The following is a 16,520-nucleotide window of genomic DNA, read 5'->3' as shown; positions in this document are numbered from 1 at the left end:
CAATACGACTTTCTGCAAGATAAATGGCGATGCCACCACTCGAATAGCAGATAACTGTCACAGCTCGTCAGAAATTTCCAGCGCAGGTCTCATAACTGCGTCAATAGGGCTACTTAAGCATCGAACTAGCTGCCAATATTCCTTTCAATACAGCGTCCGCTCTGAAAAACGAACTTTTATTAATTTCAAGAAAGCTAACTGGGAAGACTACACAACCTTCACAAATCAATATTTTGCTGCTCTCCCCGTTCCGACTGATGTCCGGCAAGGGGAGCTTGCATTCAGCAATGTCATCGCTTCAGCTTCAACACGCTTTATTCCGGCCGGTAGAATACCCGAAATAATACTCCATATAGCGGCTGAAGCTGCAAACCTAGGAAGGAAACGTGACCTAGCGATATAAATCGACCCTAGAGACCTCCATATTATAATCTCAATTTGAACACTATGCGGAAGCTAAATCTATACAAACGTGCCAAATCGGAAGAGCATCTAAAGAACTGCAACTGCTAGTAACTGTGGCCAACCGTAAAATCCTTGTCTATTCCAACAAAACGCAATAATAAAGTATCCATCGCTTTTGACGATAGAACTTTGTTATACTCGAAGAAATGCGCGGATGCTTTTTGCGGACAATCCGTAATGGATCCTTCAGTAGACAAGCACAGATGTCGTACAAACAGATGGGCACATAAACCGACCAATTCCACGGCCATTCTGCTTACGACGTGAAAGGAGTACATGACGCAAATATTGGACGTTCACAACGATGGTGTTACGCTACCGACTGTCAGTCACCCAAAGATCTGAGGGGTAACGTTCGATAACACTCTCACCCACGCGCGTGGAAGAGAAGCTTGACCTAAATCTCCTCGGAGGTAAATCGTGTCAAGTATTTATTTATTTTTGCATAGATATTGTGGGGTAGATAAACGGTGTCTTGTGACTTTTTATTTAGATAAAAATAAATTCTGTCCGTAAAATATATTTCGTCTGCCGGTTCGAAATCGCCTTATTTCGGAATTCAGTTGAAGAACCTATTAAAACAAAAAACCAATTTGATTGGGAAATAAATTGGATTTATGTTGGAGTTGTTGAAAAAACTTATTGCAACGAGTTCTAAGATAAGTAGTTCATCAAGTTTGCTGGCGATTTCGAGCCGGTGGCGAAAAGCGTAATCTTTCACTCATCTATTGAGATATTCTGGGCTTGTATATAGATACATCTTTCACTTTTTATACATACTTTTTGCTATTGGCTTTCAAATATGCCCTAAGTTCACCATGGCGAGCAAGTTCCATAACAATCCAAATTGGCGTTTCACTACATATACCAATCAAACGAATTATATGTGGATGATCGAATTTTTGCATAATATCTGTATTCAAAAAATGTATATATCTTTTAAATTTCAATGTTGAATCTACATAAACGTATAACAACATACATGCTTCCTCTAGAAACTGTTCCATTTTTTGTGGATCATCGCTTGCTTTGCACGTCTTAACTGCAACTTGAATTGCAGAAGATTTCATATCTAAATTTCCTAATATATTGAGTTTGGTATTTTTTTTAGCCTTTGGAAAATATGTGCCTATATGGACATCGCCAAATTGTCCCACACCAATTTTTTCATTCAGACTAATCTGAGATCTTTCTAATTCGTAATTTCGAGCTAAATTTATTTGAAGAAAATTAGAGTATATTGATTTATTTTTAAGCATTCATAATTTCGGCTAGGAATGTGACGGACCTTAAACTTGTAACATTAGATTTGGATATATGATTGCATTTGTTTTGAACTAAAATTGTATCGCAGCTACATAGATCTTTCTTATAAAGTACAATTTGGGACCTTACTCATGTTTGACGTGTGAGGCATGCCTTTGTGACGGGTATGTCGAGTTACGAATAAAGAAGCAACATAAGGCTTTTTATTTTGTCTATAAGTATGCAAAAGATTGCTGGATGTTGGTGCCTCGCATATGAGTTTTAAAGTCATGCGACCGAAGTTAACAATGGTTTTTTTGCGGTAGATTATACAAATGAAATAAAAAGAACATTGAGATTAAATAACATCATTTTGCAAAGAGTGATTAATTTGTACAAATGCTTTGGACACAAATTATGATTGGCGACTTTAAGGAAAGGCAGGAAAGGAAGACGTATTTAGTTGTTTGTGTTGTAGCGACAAAGACAGAAGGTTTTGGGGAGTAATATCGATGCTGATGGTCCATTGACGCGTCGCCAGAGCCTCACTTGCTAATATGTGTACGATACATTAATAATTGAGGAGTTGCGTATAAAAAGGAGTCTTCTTTGAAAACTACGTTTTGAGATTTTAGTGTTTTAAACATTTGAGGTGATATAGCATTTTTGTTGTTGTAGTTTTTGTAACATTGCCTTAATGTATAGTATATTTCATATATAATCTTTCCAATATATGTACATTAGAGTGGGTCAAATTTATTGTTGAAAAGGCACATCTAGTTTCTGTATCTATGGGTCATACTGAGTAATATTGTCCATGGGACCATAGGTCTGAAATTAATTTCGAGCCTCCCTAATTTTGTTAGAAAATTTTATATCCCAATCCGAATAGCGGCTCTCACAAATAAAATACATGAAAATAAATGTCAAATTCGGATTCGGATTGGGATATAAAATTTTCTAACAAAATTAGGGAGGCTCGAAATTCAATTCAGACCTATGGTCCCATGGACAATATTACTCAGTATAACCCATAGATTCAGAAACTGGATGTGCACCTGAAGTTTTTTTCCCCCATACAATTTGACCCGCCCTAATGTACATATGTGTTGACCAAATCCATTTTTCACAATTTTTGCCAAAAATGGCGAAGTAAATTGGGGATAGATGTTACATTTTTGCATACAACATAAAAGTAACAGTCGTACATTAATGAAATCCTTGTATGTCCTACTTCCTATGTAAAATAGGTCAAATATAAAACGTCTATGTATGGGAGGATGAGTAACTTTATTTTTTATACAAAGCAAAAAACCAGCAAAGAGCTTGATATTTTTCGATGTCACTAAGTCACTTCCAGAGAGAGATACAAAAAAGCATTTGTTGTCGGTGTAAAACAGGACCTATTCTTCCTAATTATCTGTTTCACGCAAAAAGGGATCATCGAACTTGATGCCTTTTTGCACGCAACTCCTCAATTGTAAAAGGATTCGCCTCGCGCCGGAAAGGTTCCGATTTCGATTTCCGAGTTCGGCGAACTCACATCCGTAACATTCCTACCTTTAATCATAAAACAAACCAACCAGTTGGCGTTGAATAGTCTCCCTCATCATCGATTAAACCAATTTCGGCATAATCTTCAGTTAATGTAGGTTTTGGTTTTGTTGTAGCTTGATTTGTGGCACCACTATCTGTTGAATCTTCATTATTATTCTTTGTCTTACTTATACCGTTATTTTTGTTATCTGCTGATACATTCAAACCGTTATTTACACTATTCAAAGTATTAACGTCATTTCTTTCCCATATAGAAACATAACCACCGCTGTCATGAATTAAACAACAGTAGCCATCAATAAGATCTGCAATGCTTTCAGCCGTCTAAAATATAAATTAAGAGTTATTTTAAACAACAAAATAGTAATTTTTATTTAAACGTTTCTTACATTTACACCATCACATGTTATTACTAAGTCTTCGTCGTTGCTTTTTGTGGTTATTCTTAATTGAGTTTTTACCTCCCAACATTTACACGGATTATGTTTGTCCTCTACGTTTCCCGCATTAGGCCCAAGATTTTTCTTTATCTGATTATTAACATTTTCTCTGGGTATGGTGAGAGTTACTATTTTTATAATATCTTTAAATGTAGAGACGCTGGTTAAGTCTGCTTGTGGATGGGTTTGGTAGGAGATACCTAGAAAATTATACTTGTAATAATTTATGGTGTACTACAACTCAATAAATATACCGATTTGTGGCCCGATATATAAGATGCCAGATATATTCCAAGCTGAACTTAGTGTTACTGAGAATTTTTCATAACCATTAATTTTAGATGCTTGCAGCAGCTCAAAAAATCTATAAAATTTAAAATGAAATAATGAATTTAATAAAACTTATGAAGATTGTTTGTTGTAGTAAGATGTCTGCAATAAGTTGTCTATCTTAAAGTAAAACATTACCCGACTTCGCAGACTTAGTGGATGGTAGGTAACAATCCAGTTTTTCGTAGACCGACCACTATCATCACATTGACTCTACTCTACATATGTAAATATCTGATTGTATATGTAAAATGCGCTAGTAAAAAATGCTTCACAATCACAAAACCAATGTAAGCAGATGAGACAACAAATAGCTACGCACACATGTACGCAATAGCTAAGAGCGCAGAGGGCATTAGTAGTAGCAGTAGTAATTTGTTTTATTAAACAGAATCTTTTTACAAAGTCGATTACAATATAAATTTTTATACTCAGTTGAGCAGAGCTCACAGAGTATATTAAGTTTGATTGGATAACGGTTGGTTGAACAGGTATAAAGGAATCGAGATAGATATAGACTTCCATATATCAAAATCATCAGGATCGAAAAAAAATTTGATTGAGCCATGTCCGTCCGTCCGTCCGTCCGTTAACACGATAACTTGAGTAAATTTTGAGGTATCTTGCTGAAATTTGGTACGCAGGTTCCTGAGCACTCATCTCAGATCGCTATTTAAAATGAACGATATCGGACTATAACCACGCCCACTTTTCGATATCGAAAATTTCGAAAAACCGAAAAAGTGCAATAATTCATTACCAAAGACAGATAAAGCGATGAAACTTGGTAGGTGCGTTGAACTTATGATGCAGAATAGAAAATTGGTAAAATTTTGGACAATGGGCGTGGCACCGCCCACTTTTAAAAGAAGGTAATTTAAAATTTTTCCAAGCTGTAATTTGGCAGTCGTTGAAGATATTATGATGAAATTTGGCAGGAACGTTACTCCTATTACTATATGTACGCCTAATAAAAATTAGCAAAATCGGAGAAGGACCACGCCCACTTTTAAAAAAAAATTTTTAAAGTAAATTTTTAACAAAAAATTTAATATCTTTACAGTATATACATAAGTAAATTATGTCAAAATTCAACTCCAGTAATGATATGGTGCAACAAAATACAAAAATAAAAGAAAATTTCAAAATGGGCGTGGCTCCGCCCTTTTTCATTTAATTTGTCTAGGATACTTTTAACGCCATAAGTCGAACAAAAATTAACCAATCCTTTTGAAATTTGGTAGGGGCATAGATTTTATGGCGATAACTGTTTTCTGTGAAATCGGTTGATGCCACGCCCAGTTTTTATACACAGTCGTCCGTCTGTCCTTCCGCATGGCCGTTAACACGATAACTGGAGCAAAAATCGACATATCTTTACTGAACTTAGTTCACGTACTTATCTGAACTCACTTTATCTTGGTAAAAAAAATGAACGAAATCCGACTATCACCACGCCCACTTTTTCGATATCGAAAATTACGAAAAATGAAAAAAATGCCATAATTCTATACCAAATACGAAAAGAGGGATGAAACATGGTAATTGGATTGGTTTATTGACGCGAAATATAACTTTAGAAAAAACTCTGTAAAATGGTTGTGACACCTACCATATTAAATAGAAGAAAATGAAAAAGTTCTGCAGGGCGAAATAAAAAATCCTTGAAATCTTGGCAGGTATTACATACATAAATAAATTAGCGGTATCCAACAGATGATGTCCTGGGTCACCCTGGTCCACATTTTGGTAGATATCTGGAAAACGCCTTCACATATACAACTACCACCACTCCTTTTTAAAACTCTCATTAATACCTTTAATTTGATACTAATATCGTACAAACAGGTTCTAGAGTCACCCCTGGTCCACCTTTATGGCGATATATCGAAAAGGCGTCCACCTATAGAACTAAGCCCCACGCTGTTTTAAAATACTCATTAACACCTTCCATTTGATACCCATATCGTACAAACATATTCTAGAGTCACCCCTGCTCCACCTTTATGGCGATATCTCGAAAAGGCGACCACCTATAGAACGAAGGCCCAATCCCTTTTAAAAATACTCATTAACACCTTTCATTTGATACCCATATCGTACAAACAAAGTCTAGAGTCACCTCTGGTCCACCTTTATTGCGTCCACCTATAGAACTAAGGCCCACTCCCTTTTAAAATACTCATTAAAACCTTTCGTTTGATACCCATATTGTACAACCGTATTCTAGTCACGCCTGGTCCACCTTTATGGCGATATCTCGAAAAGGCGACCACCTATACAACTACCACCACTCTCTTTTAAAACCCTCATTAATACCTTTAATTTGATACCCATATTGTACAAACACATTCTAGAGTCACCCCTGGTCCACTTTTATGGCGATATTTCGAAACGGCGTCCACCTATAGAAATAAGGCCCACTCTCTTTAAAAATACTCATTAACACCTTTCGTTTGATACCCATATTGTACAAACGCATTCTAGAGGCACACCTGGCCCACCTTTATGGCGATATCTCGAAAAGGCGACCACCTATACAACTACCACCACTCCCTTTTAAAACCCTCATTAATACCTTTAATTTGATACCCATATCGTACAAACAAAGTCTAGAGTCACCCCTGGTCCACCTTTATTGCGATACCTCGAAAAGGCGTCCACCTATAGAACTAAGGCCCACTCCCTTTTAAAATACTCATTAACACCTTTCGTTTGATACCCATATTGTACAAACACATTCTAGAGTCACCCCTGGTCCACCTTTATGGCGATATTTCGAAACGGCGTCCACCTATAGAACTAAGGCCCACTCCCTTTTAAAATACTCATTAACACCTTTCGTTTGATACCCATATTGTACAAACGCATTCTAGTGTCACCCCTGGTCCACCTTTATGGCGATATCTCGAAAAGGCGACCACCTATACAACTACCACCACTCCCTTTTAAAACCCTCATTAATACCTTTAATTTGATACCCATATCGTACAAACAAATTCTAGGGTCACCCCTGGTCCACCTTTATGGCGATATCTCGAAACGGCGTCCACCTATGGAACTAAGGATCACTCCCTTTTAAAATACTCATTAGCACCTTTCTTTTGATACCCATATTGCACAAACAAATTCTATGGTCAACCCTGATCCACCTTTATGGCGATATCCCTAAATGGCGTCCAGCTATAGAACTATGGCCCACTCCCTCATAAAATACTCTTTAATGCTTTTCATTTGATACACATGTTACACAAACACATTCCAGGGTTTCCGTCGGTTCATTTTCCTACATGGTTATTTTCCCTTATGTTGTCACCATAGCTCTCAACTGAGTATGTAATGTTCGTATACACCCGAACTTAACCTTCCTTACTTGTTTTTTATAACTAAACTTTGGCGTAGTGCCGTCAGCTTACAAGTACTTGTAGTAAGTTTTTCTGTACATTATATAATAAAATATTTCTTAAATATAAGTTTCAAAATTCCTCTTCTAAAATTTGCTACCTATATTTTAACGCTGATTTAACATACTGATTCAATGTGATCCAGTTTTTACCATTCCATTTAAGTATTCATTAACCTCTTGGTGTGTTAAAGAAGAAAGTGTAAAACTTTTTCTTGGTTTCCTGAGTTGCAAATTGGACAGCGATTATCTGGCTGCTCCAGATGAGGTTCATAATTTAGTTTCAATAGTTCTCCTCTTGCGCGAAACAAATTGCTGATCGTATATAAATTATTGTGTCCTTTAATTCTACCTGTGCCAGCATTATTTCGTTCGGCGCGTTGTGGATGTTGTTCCCAATTCAATTCCGGATGTCGTTCACAATATTTGTGTTTTTGCTGATTAGGCGTCTGGACCTTTTCCTGTTTGCTTCAAAATTATTATTAAGTATTTGGAGCCATCAACTTGCGTATTGCTGACCAAGCTCCTTACATTAGCGTGTTCTCGAATGTTGACTTAGTTGGTGCTAACTCCTCCACCCCAAAAACGAACGTCCTCGTTTGTTAAGGTAGGGATTTCGGATGCTACAGGTTCCTTGTTATCGTTTACCTGGATGCTTATTTTGTAGCTTGATGCTCTTCTGGTTCCTTTGTAAAATGTATTCTTGTTACTGGTACGAATATGAGTCCTCCTAGGCAGATTATTATCATGATTGTTAGAGAAAAATGTGTGATTATGGCTGCTTTGTGTTTTGTGCGCAATGAATTTATACGATTTGTGTTATTTATATGGAGTTCTTTCATCATTTCCAAACTTAGGATTTCTTCTTCTTGCTTTGATGGGACATTTGACTGGATAATTGCGGGTAGTGGTTTGCTGGTTAGTAGTTCGTTAAAAGAATATATCTGTTTATTGATGCGAACTGTGGAATTATGGTACTGTATTGCGTATGACCCTGTCAGGTTTACTTTTTGGTTGTCGATATCTATGGTGCCGTTGTATTGATTTAGTAGTAAGATGCCAGGAGTGATGCTTTCTACGGTTGGGATGTGCGGGTTATTAACAAAAACGTATTCAGCTGGCTTGCTTCTCAGTAGAGGTGGGACACAGGTAGTGTTGCTAATGTCTACTATATCCTTACGGTTACATATTCTTACATTATTATTTTCTTTACATTTAGATTCAATTCCATATACTACGTTATTATTACATGTTACAATGTCCTCGTAAGGGACTTTATTAATAAATTTTCCTATCTTTATAGGTTTTATCAAAATTGACTCGCAAATATCTTCATTTGTTATTGGTAATCCTATTATGTAAAATAACATTTTATCGTTTGTTGCAATTTTTACGCTTGCGATTTCTAGTGATTCTTCTATACTACTTAGGGTAAAATTGTTTTTTTCGTATATTGATTTAATTAACCTAATTTCTTCATTTGAAAATATGTAGGAGTTGACTATGCCGGCCTTAGCCCAATGTATCGCATAGTCTATATTAATTATTTCTTCTTTGATAATTTTTAACTTATATTTCATTTCAATAGCAAAATTATGTTGAGTGTGTTCATCCGTTTGTATGGATTTTGCGATTTTATTAGAAATTGCTGTAATTTCATTTATTTTATCAAAAATTACTTTATTAATTACTACTTGCTGGTTATTATTTTCAACTATATTATTTATTTCATTTTCTAAGATGACTTTGTCGTTGTGGTCGGGATTTCCTGCGATCCACTTCCAGATGGGTCCTAGTTCATTAATTGCTCTTTTAAATTTCCTTGGTGTAAGTCTATTCAAATAATTTTGAATTGATCTTAATTCATTATTGAGAATGGGCAAGAGGGGGTTTTTAAAGTCCGCGTACGCTGGTGCACGAAAAGTCTGTAAGAGAGAATTTTGAAGGGGGAATTTCATATTTTACCAAAATCATATTAAGTCTTAATGTTACTCTTATGTACTATTCGTCCTTTTTCAGTAATTACTACACTAGATTTATCTTCTTTCACGATTTCTTTCCTATATCTAGCAGTGAGTTTTGATCCTATTCTTTTATTAATCCTAACATAAATTATGTCACCAGGGGTGTATGTCTTAATGGGTTTTCGTGTTTTATTATGGATTTCTAAATCCTTTGCTTGTCTTTTCCGAAGGGTTTCTATGTTTTCTCGCCGTGAATTCTCGTATTGTTCCGGGTCTATCGAGACTCGTCTACCGAAAAATGTTTCTATAGGTCGTTTTCCTGTTGTTGAGTGTATGGAGTAATTATATTCATATGTGCATCTATCTAATAGTTCTTGAAATGAGCGATGGGTGCGTTCTGTTTGGAGGCAGCGCATAATTTCCGATAAGGTGGAATGAAACCTTTCCACTTGACCATTAACTGTGCTTGCGTATAGAGGTGTTTTAAAGATTTTAATTCCAAGTTGATCTTCTACCATGAATTGTATGGATAATGAGTTTAAGGACTTTTCATTGACGATAACTATTGTCTTAGGTACACCAAATGCGAAGAGTATTTGTCGCAAACGTTCTCTTATATCTTCTATTGCCTTTGACTGTATTATTGTTGTTGTTGTAGCGATTAGGTTACTCCCCGAAGGTTTTGGGGAGTGTTATCGATGTGATTGTCCTTTGTGGGATACAGATCCGATACGCTCCGGTAACACAGCACCATTAAGGTGCTGGCCCGACCATCTCGGGAACGATTTATATGGCCACATTGAACCTCCAGGCCATCCCTCCCTCCCCAACCCCAAGTTCCATGAGGAGCTTGGAGTCGCCAGAGCCTCGTCTGTTAGTGAAACGGGATTCGCCGCTTGAAGCTGAGGTTGGCAATTGGGTTGGAGAAGCTTTATATTGCGCTACACAACCCTTGAATCCCTGGGCATATTTAGAAAATTTATCTACTGCTGTTAGTACCAGGCGTTTCTCCGTATTATAGATATCTATGTGAACTATTTCACCAGGGTACTGGGGAGTTGGGGTTTTAAGTAGTTGTGGTTTATTAGGGTGACGGTCATATTTATTTTCTTTACAAACTTTGCACTGTTTAATTATATTTTCTATTCTTGCTGTCATTTTTGGGAAGTAATATTTTTGTATTAGTTGTTTCTTGTTTTCATCCCTATTTCTATGTGCTCGTGTGTATTCTTTTAATATTTCCTCATTTTGAACATCCTCGTTTACTAAATCTTGTACTTTTGTTTGGGTATAGCGAATTTTGTAATTGGAAAAATGAATGGGATAGATTTCCTGAATTTTTCCAATTATTTCTTCAGAGGTAAATAAGCCGTTTATAACTGAAGGATTAAGGTAACGTTTTAGTAGTGCAGTTAGATCGTAGATTTAAAGGTGGGGTTTACAAATTAAGTGTCTGTAATAGGTCGGGAATGGTATTTTAAACTGATAGCTGTCTTCATCTCCTAGCGAAATCCAAATTTGGTTTGTGAAGGCATTTATGGGTCCTTCTACTGCTGGGATTAGGTTGTGCGATGAACTCTCGTCAGAGTGCGTCGCGACTGATAAAGAATTTAACTCGAATGGCCTTGATAATGTATCAGCAACTACATTGGCCTTTCCTGGTTTATATTGTATTTCATAGTTATATTCCTCTAGTATTGCTTTCCATCGTTTCAATTTAGAGTTAGTGTTCTTATTGCTTAAGGCATAGGTGAGTGGCTGATGGTCAGTGTGTATAATAACTTTCGCTGTGCCGTATAGGTAATTTCGGAAGGAATTTAAATCCCAAATTATTGCAAGCATTTCCTTTTCATTTACTGCATAATTTTCTTCAGCTTTGTTTAACGTTCTTGAAATAAATGTGATCGGTTTGCCATTTTGTTCCAAGACTGCGCCTATGGCATATTGTGAGGCATCTGCAGTTAACTCGAAACCTTTACTGTAATCGGGGTATTGTAGGATAACATCTTTGAATGTGAGGGTGGCTTTAATTTTACTGAATGCTTCTTTTTCTTTTTCATTCAAATTTATTAGAATTTTCCTTCACTGCTTTTAGACATTCTTCCTTCCTCTCCTCGAAGTAGGGATGTCAGTGGTTTTGCTAGTTTAGCATAATCTTGGATGAATCTTCTATAATATCCGGATAAACCCAAGAATGAGCGTAAGTCTTTAATTGTTTTGGGGCAGGGGAAGTCTGTTATTGATTGTACTTTGGCTGGGTTTGTAGAGATTCCGTCAGAAGAGACAACAAATCCCAGGAATTCGACTTTCTTTTTGAAAAAGTCGCATTTGTCAATCTGAACTTTCATGTTTGCCTTGTTCAGAGTTTCGAAAATTGTGTCGATATGTTCAGCGTGCGTTTTTTCGTCCTCGCTAAATATAATTATATCGTCTATGTATACATAGCAAATTCTACCTATGTTTTCCCTAAGTATGTCGTCCAGTGTCCGTTGAAAGATGGCAGGGGCGTTCTTTAAGCCAAAAGGAAGTCTCGTGAACCCGTATTTTCCGTTGTTCACTGAAAAAGCTGTTTTTTCCACGTCAGAATCCTTAAGAGGAATTTGATGGAAACCGCTTTTTAAGTCAATAACTGAGAAAATTCGATTCTTTCCTAATTGGGAAAGTACCTCGTTTATCTCGGGTATTGGATACCTATCTGCGATTGTTACTTGATTAAGTTTCCTGCAATCAATGACCATTCGAAATTTGTTTCCCCTGAGGCATCGTCCTTTTTAGGCACGACCCAGACGGGTGAGTTGTATGGGGATCTTGATTTGAGTATTATTCCGTCCTCTAGCAGTTTGTTTACCTGAGTTTCAACTTCCTGCTTAAGGCTCATAGGATATGGGTATGATTTTGAGTATATTGGTGTGTCAGAATTTGTGCGAATTTCAGCAACTACTTTTGTTGTATAAGTTAGTTTTTCTTTTGGCTCTGAAAATAAATTACGGTGTTTCTGTGCTAATTGTCTAATTTCGTTTTTTTCTACCGTGGTCATGTGTTGGTCCCGAATTTGTATTGTGTTAAAATTTTGTACACTGTATTGTCTTAAAAAGATTTTTTTATGTTTGCTGTAACCATAAAATTTTCTTTTGTATGTATGACCGCTGAGAGTTCCTTTAGGCTGTCATTGCCTAGTATTGCATGAAAGGTTTTGAGAGTGGGTAGCAAGAAGAATTTAAGCTTGTAGTTTTCTAAGTTGAAGAGGTTGAGATACATATGTGTGGTGGGTAATTTTGATTTTTCCCCCGACAGAATTTGCAAAAAAAGTGTTGTCGTTTTCTATTGATTTTGTTACTAAGCTGGACTGGATATAATTTTTGTTAGATCCAGTGTCCACTAAAATGTTTAAAATTTAGCCGTTCTTCGTCCTGCATCTAAAGTAGGGTAACGAAGAGCTGTTCAATCTAAAAATGTACATCACTCAGATCCTGCGGTTCTTCCTTTTCGTTGTTAAAGGTGGATCTTCGTAGTATTGGTCTTGGTAGTATTGGTCATGGTAGCGTTGGTTATGGGAGTGTTGGTTATCCGTCGCTCTGTCGGTGTTTATGTGAAAGTTCCTTTGAACTTTGATAGGGGGATGGTTTATCATTGATGTATTAGGTGGCCGTTTGCCCATTTCTTGGGCTTTAGGGCGGTTCATATAATTTACCGCTCTTGTCCTGACGCTTTCGTCTACGTCCATGGGTTGAGGTGGTTTAGGTGGTCTTGGAGGAGCATGGTGTTGTTGGTTAAAAGGGTTTTGTGGTTGGTATCTATTTACTTGGTCTGGGTTTTGGTTGGCGTATAGCTGATAGTTGTGAGGATTCAATTTTTGTTGATGATAGTTTTGTGGAATGGGATTTGATATGGGTAGAGAGGTGTGCTAGTTCGGGATAAAACCTTGACTGCGGTTGGAGTTGTTGGTAAGATCGCGGCTGGGGATATTTTACCGTGAAGGGTTGTCGTGGATTCGGAGAATTAAAGCTTTGTTGACGGGAGTTAGACATCTGGTTGTTCGCGTGGTATGCCCTGAAGTTTTGGTTTTCGAGCTTCAGGCAAAGGTGTAAGGCTTCTGGCAAACTCTTTGGTTCCTTTATGCCGAGTAACCTGGGGATATCAGCCGAAAGTCCTCTGACGAAGGTGACGAGGGCCTTAGCTCGGTAATTCTCAGTTAACAGGTGAACTGCTTCTTCACCTATCTCCATACAGCCTATTTTATTTAAAAGGAGTGATAGGTGTCCGTATACTTTCTGGTAGAACTCATTAATGGACATTCGTCCTTGTATGAGACATGTCATTTGGTACTATAAAGTGCCTATGTCTCGTTTGTCGGCGTAGTGGGTAGACAGCGGGAAATTACTGCCCAATCTAAAGGGGTGTTGTACGATTCTAAGGCTATGTCTGCCTTTCCAATTATCTTATTACTAATGACATTCAAAATGCCGAAATATCTAGGTGTGCCCTTTGAGGGTTCATAAATTCTCCAAATTCTATCAACACTCTTTTTCCAGGAGCTAAACTCTGAGACATTTCCTGAGAATTCTCTCAATGAACGTACAACATCTGGAATCTTATCCATTTCACTCATATTATTTTGGAATTGGGCGTCTATAGTTTGATCAGTTATGATAGGATTTGTTTTGTTGTTAAGGACACTCTGTACTATATGAGGCACGCTTGCCTCTATGGCTAGAGATATCATGCTTCTTATCATATTGGCCAAGTCTGATGAAATTTGGTTATTAGGGCTTGGCGGTGCTGGTGGTGCAGCAGGAGGGTTAGTTCCAATCATTTGACCATCAAATTGTTTGGATTTGACATTGTAAGGAATTTTAGATTTTTTTTTTCGGTAAGGGATTTGATTTCATGGACTTTAACTGATCTTAAATCACAAACAAATCAAAATTGTCTTCAAAAGGATTTTCCTAAATTTTTCTTTTTTTTAGTTTTATTTCCGCACTTTCACTTTTAAAAGTTTTTTTCTTTCAATGAAATACCTAAGCTATTAAATTCTAAATTATTTAAATTTTTGATTAATTTTCAAAATAAGTATTCGAATTTCGTAATTTTAGATTTATTCTAAATTCGACAAATTTTCAAAATGTAATTTTTTTATGTGGTGTTTTACTTCTCTTATTTTTTATAATTTTTAATTTCTGTAAATGTTTTTGAAAGTTACTTAGTTTTCAATATTTTTCTTTTTTCTTAAAAAAAATTTTTTTTCGCTCGTTACTTTCTAAATTTTTCAAATATGCGTTATTAAAATGAAATTTCAAAATTTAGTAGATTTGAATTTTTTGTTTTAAATATTTTTTACTTAAATATATATTGTAACGAATTTTCTTGCAAATCCTCTTATTTGCAATCCTCTGCTAAGTTCGAATCACTAAACTGTTGAATAAATAACTCCAATATTGAATAATAGAAAAATGGCCTTTATTAAAGTACTTCACAATAACACTTATGTATACTTTGCTACTCGCTGGCTTAATAACCAAACTGATTGATAACTCAAATGAAACTCTACTATTGGCCGCCAGATCGCGTGCTTAATCAAACTGATTGATAGCTCAACTCAAACTGAATTACAGCGCCTCTACATCTGTTGCCTTTTATACCCTTTGGTTTCCTCGTTCGCATTTTTCCAGAATGTATTAGCATTGTCCATGAGCTCTCAAACTTCTCAGCTATAACTAAAATTGCACAATTTTATACATCTTTTAGGCGCTTCCAGAATCTACTAGTCCAGTAGCTCTCAAACTTCTCAGATATATGCATGTGTTTGCGCATTGACTCTCCGCTGCTCGTATTCGTACATGGCACATATGTGTAGACGCAATTATTTATTCGTTTATGTAGATACATAAAGATTGAATTACTGATGTGAATGTTTGTAGTTTACAGTCTCTCGCGCGCACATAGGCGTATAAGTAAATGCATCTGTGTGTGACATCTCTCTGGGCTGCCTTATATATGTGTATACTTGATTTGATTATTAACGTAAATACTGCTTGCAATGGCCTTAGCATCGCCTTAGTGATGGGATAACTTAGTGATGCTAATATCCGTGACACTGCCCTCCACCTAAGTCTGATCGTCCCGATCAGACAAATCTCTCGATCTAAACGTTGCCAGCCTTTCCAAATGGACCACTTTCATTTTGGTTCGTGGTTTACCGATAGTTTGTATGCGGTACACTACATCGTTGATCCGTTTTACAACTTTGTATGGGCCTTCCCAATTACACTACAATTTCGGGGACAAACCTTTTTTACGTTGTGGGTTGTATAACAGCACCAAATCTCCTTCCTGAAAACCTTCTGAATTGCTTTATCATATCTGGCTTTCATCTTGTCACTCATAATCTTTGTTCGTTGCCTTATCAGATCATGTATTTCTCTTAGCTCTTCTTCTAAATCACAAGTGGATTTCCTGACATTTCTCTCCGCATTGGCATCTATCCCAAACTTCAAATCAGATGGCAGTCTAAGGTCATTGCCAAAAATTACTTTTGCAAGGGTTTGGCCCGTTGTCTCATGCACTGCTGATCGGTAAGTCATCAAGAATAATGGTATGCGGGTATCCCATTCTTTATGGTACTTGTCTACTACTTTCCTTAAGTGCTCCTCCAATGTTCTATTGAATCGTTCTACCATACCATCGGATTGAGGATGCAATGCAGTTGTCCGTGTTTTTCGAATGCCCAATGACTTACACATTTCCTGGGACACAGCTGATTCGAAATTCCTGCCTTGGTCAGAATGTAACTCCATTGGTACACCATACCTTGCAACCCATTCGTTTTTAACCACTTCTGCTACTGTTTCTGCTTCTTGGTTTGGGATTGGGTATACCTCTGGCCATTTACTGAAATAATCCATAACCACCAGTACGTATTTGTTTCCGCAGTTGCTAGTAGGAAATGGACCTGCGACATCCATGGCGATCCTTTCAAATGGCGCACCTGAGTTATATTGCTTCATCTGGCCATGACTTCGTGTTCTGGGCCCTTTCGCTCTGCTGCAAACCTCGCAGTTCGCAATCCACTCAGTGACCGACTGACGGCAACCAACCCAATAGAATCTCTGTTTAATC

At 36.9% G+C, this 16,520-nt stretch overlaps 1 protein-coding gene across 6 annotated transcripts in view; it reads right to left on the bottom strand.

The window, feature by feature from the left end:
- Fak (protein tyrosine kinase 2 Fak) overlaps window positions 1–16,520 on the bottom strand; it is a 221,391-nt gene that overhangs the window by 92,065 nt on the left and 112,806 nt on the right. For all 6 annotated transcript variants that reach the window (XM_067772376.1, XM_067772374.1, XM_067772379.1 and 3 more), the window contains 5 exons: window positions 3,962–4,071; window positions 3,657–3,907; window positions 3,294–3,591; window positions 1,448–1,675; window positions 1,246–1,378 (listed from right to left, as the gene is read on the bottom strand). In XM_067772376.1, the coding sequence (XP_067628477.1) occupies window positions 1,246–1,378; window positions 1,448–1,675; window positions 3,294–3,591; window positions 3,657–3,907; window positions 3,962–4,071 (1,020 nt within the window). The remainder of the gene's footprint in view (window positions 1–1,245; window positions 1,379–1,447; window positions 1,676–3,293; window positions 3,592–3,656; window positions 3,908–3,961; window positions 4,072–16,520) is intronic.

Source organism: Eurosta solidaginis, chromosome 3 (genome assembly GCF_040869045.1).
Source record: "Eurosta solidaginis isolate ZX-2024a chromosome 3, ASM4086904v1, whole genome shotgun sequence".
Classification (NCBI taxonomy): Eukaryota; Metazoa; Arthropoda; class Insecta; order Diptera; family Tephritidae; genus Eurosta; species Eurosta solidaginis.
This window is presented reverse-complemented; position numbering and strand designations above follow the sequence as displayed.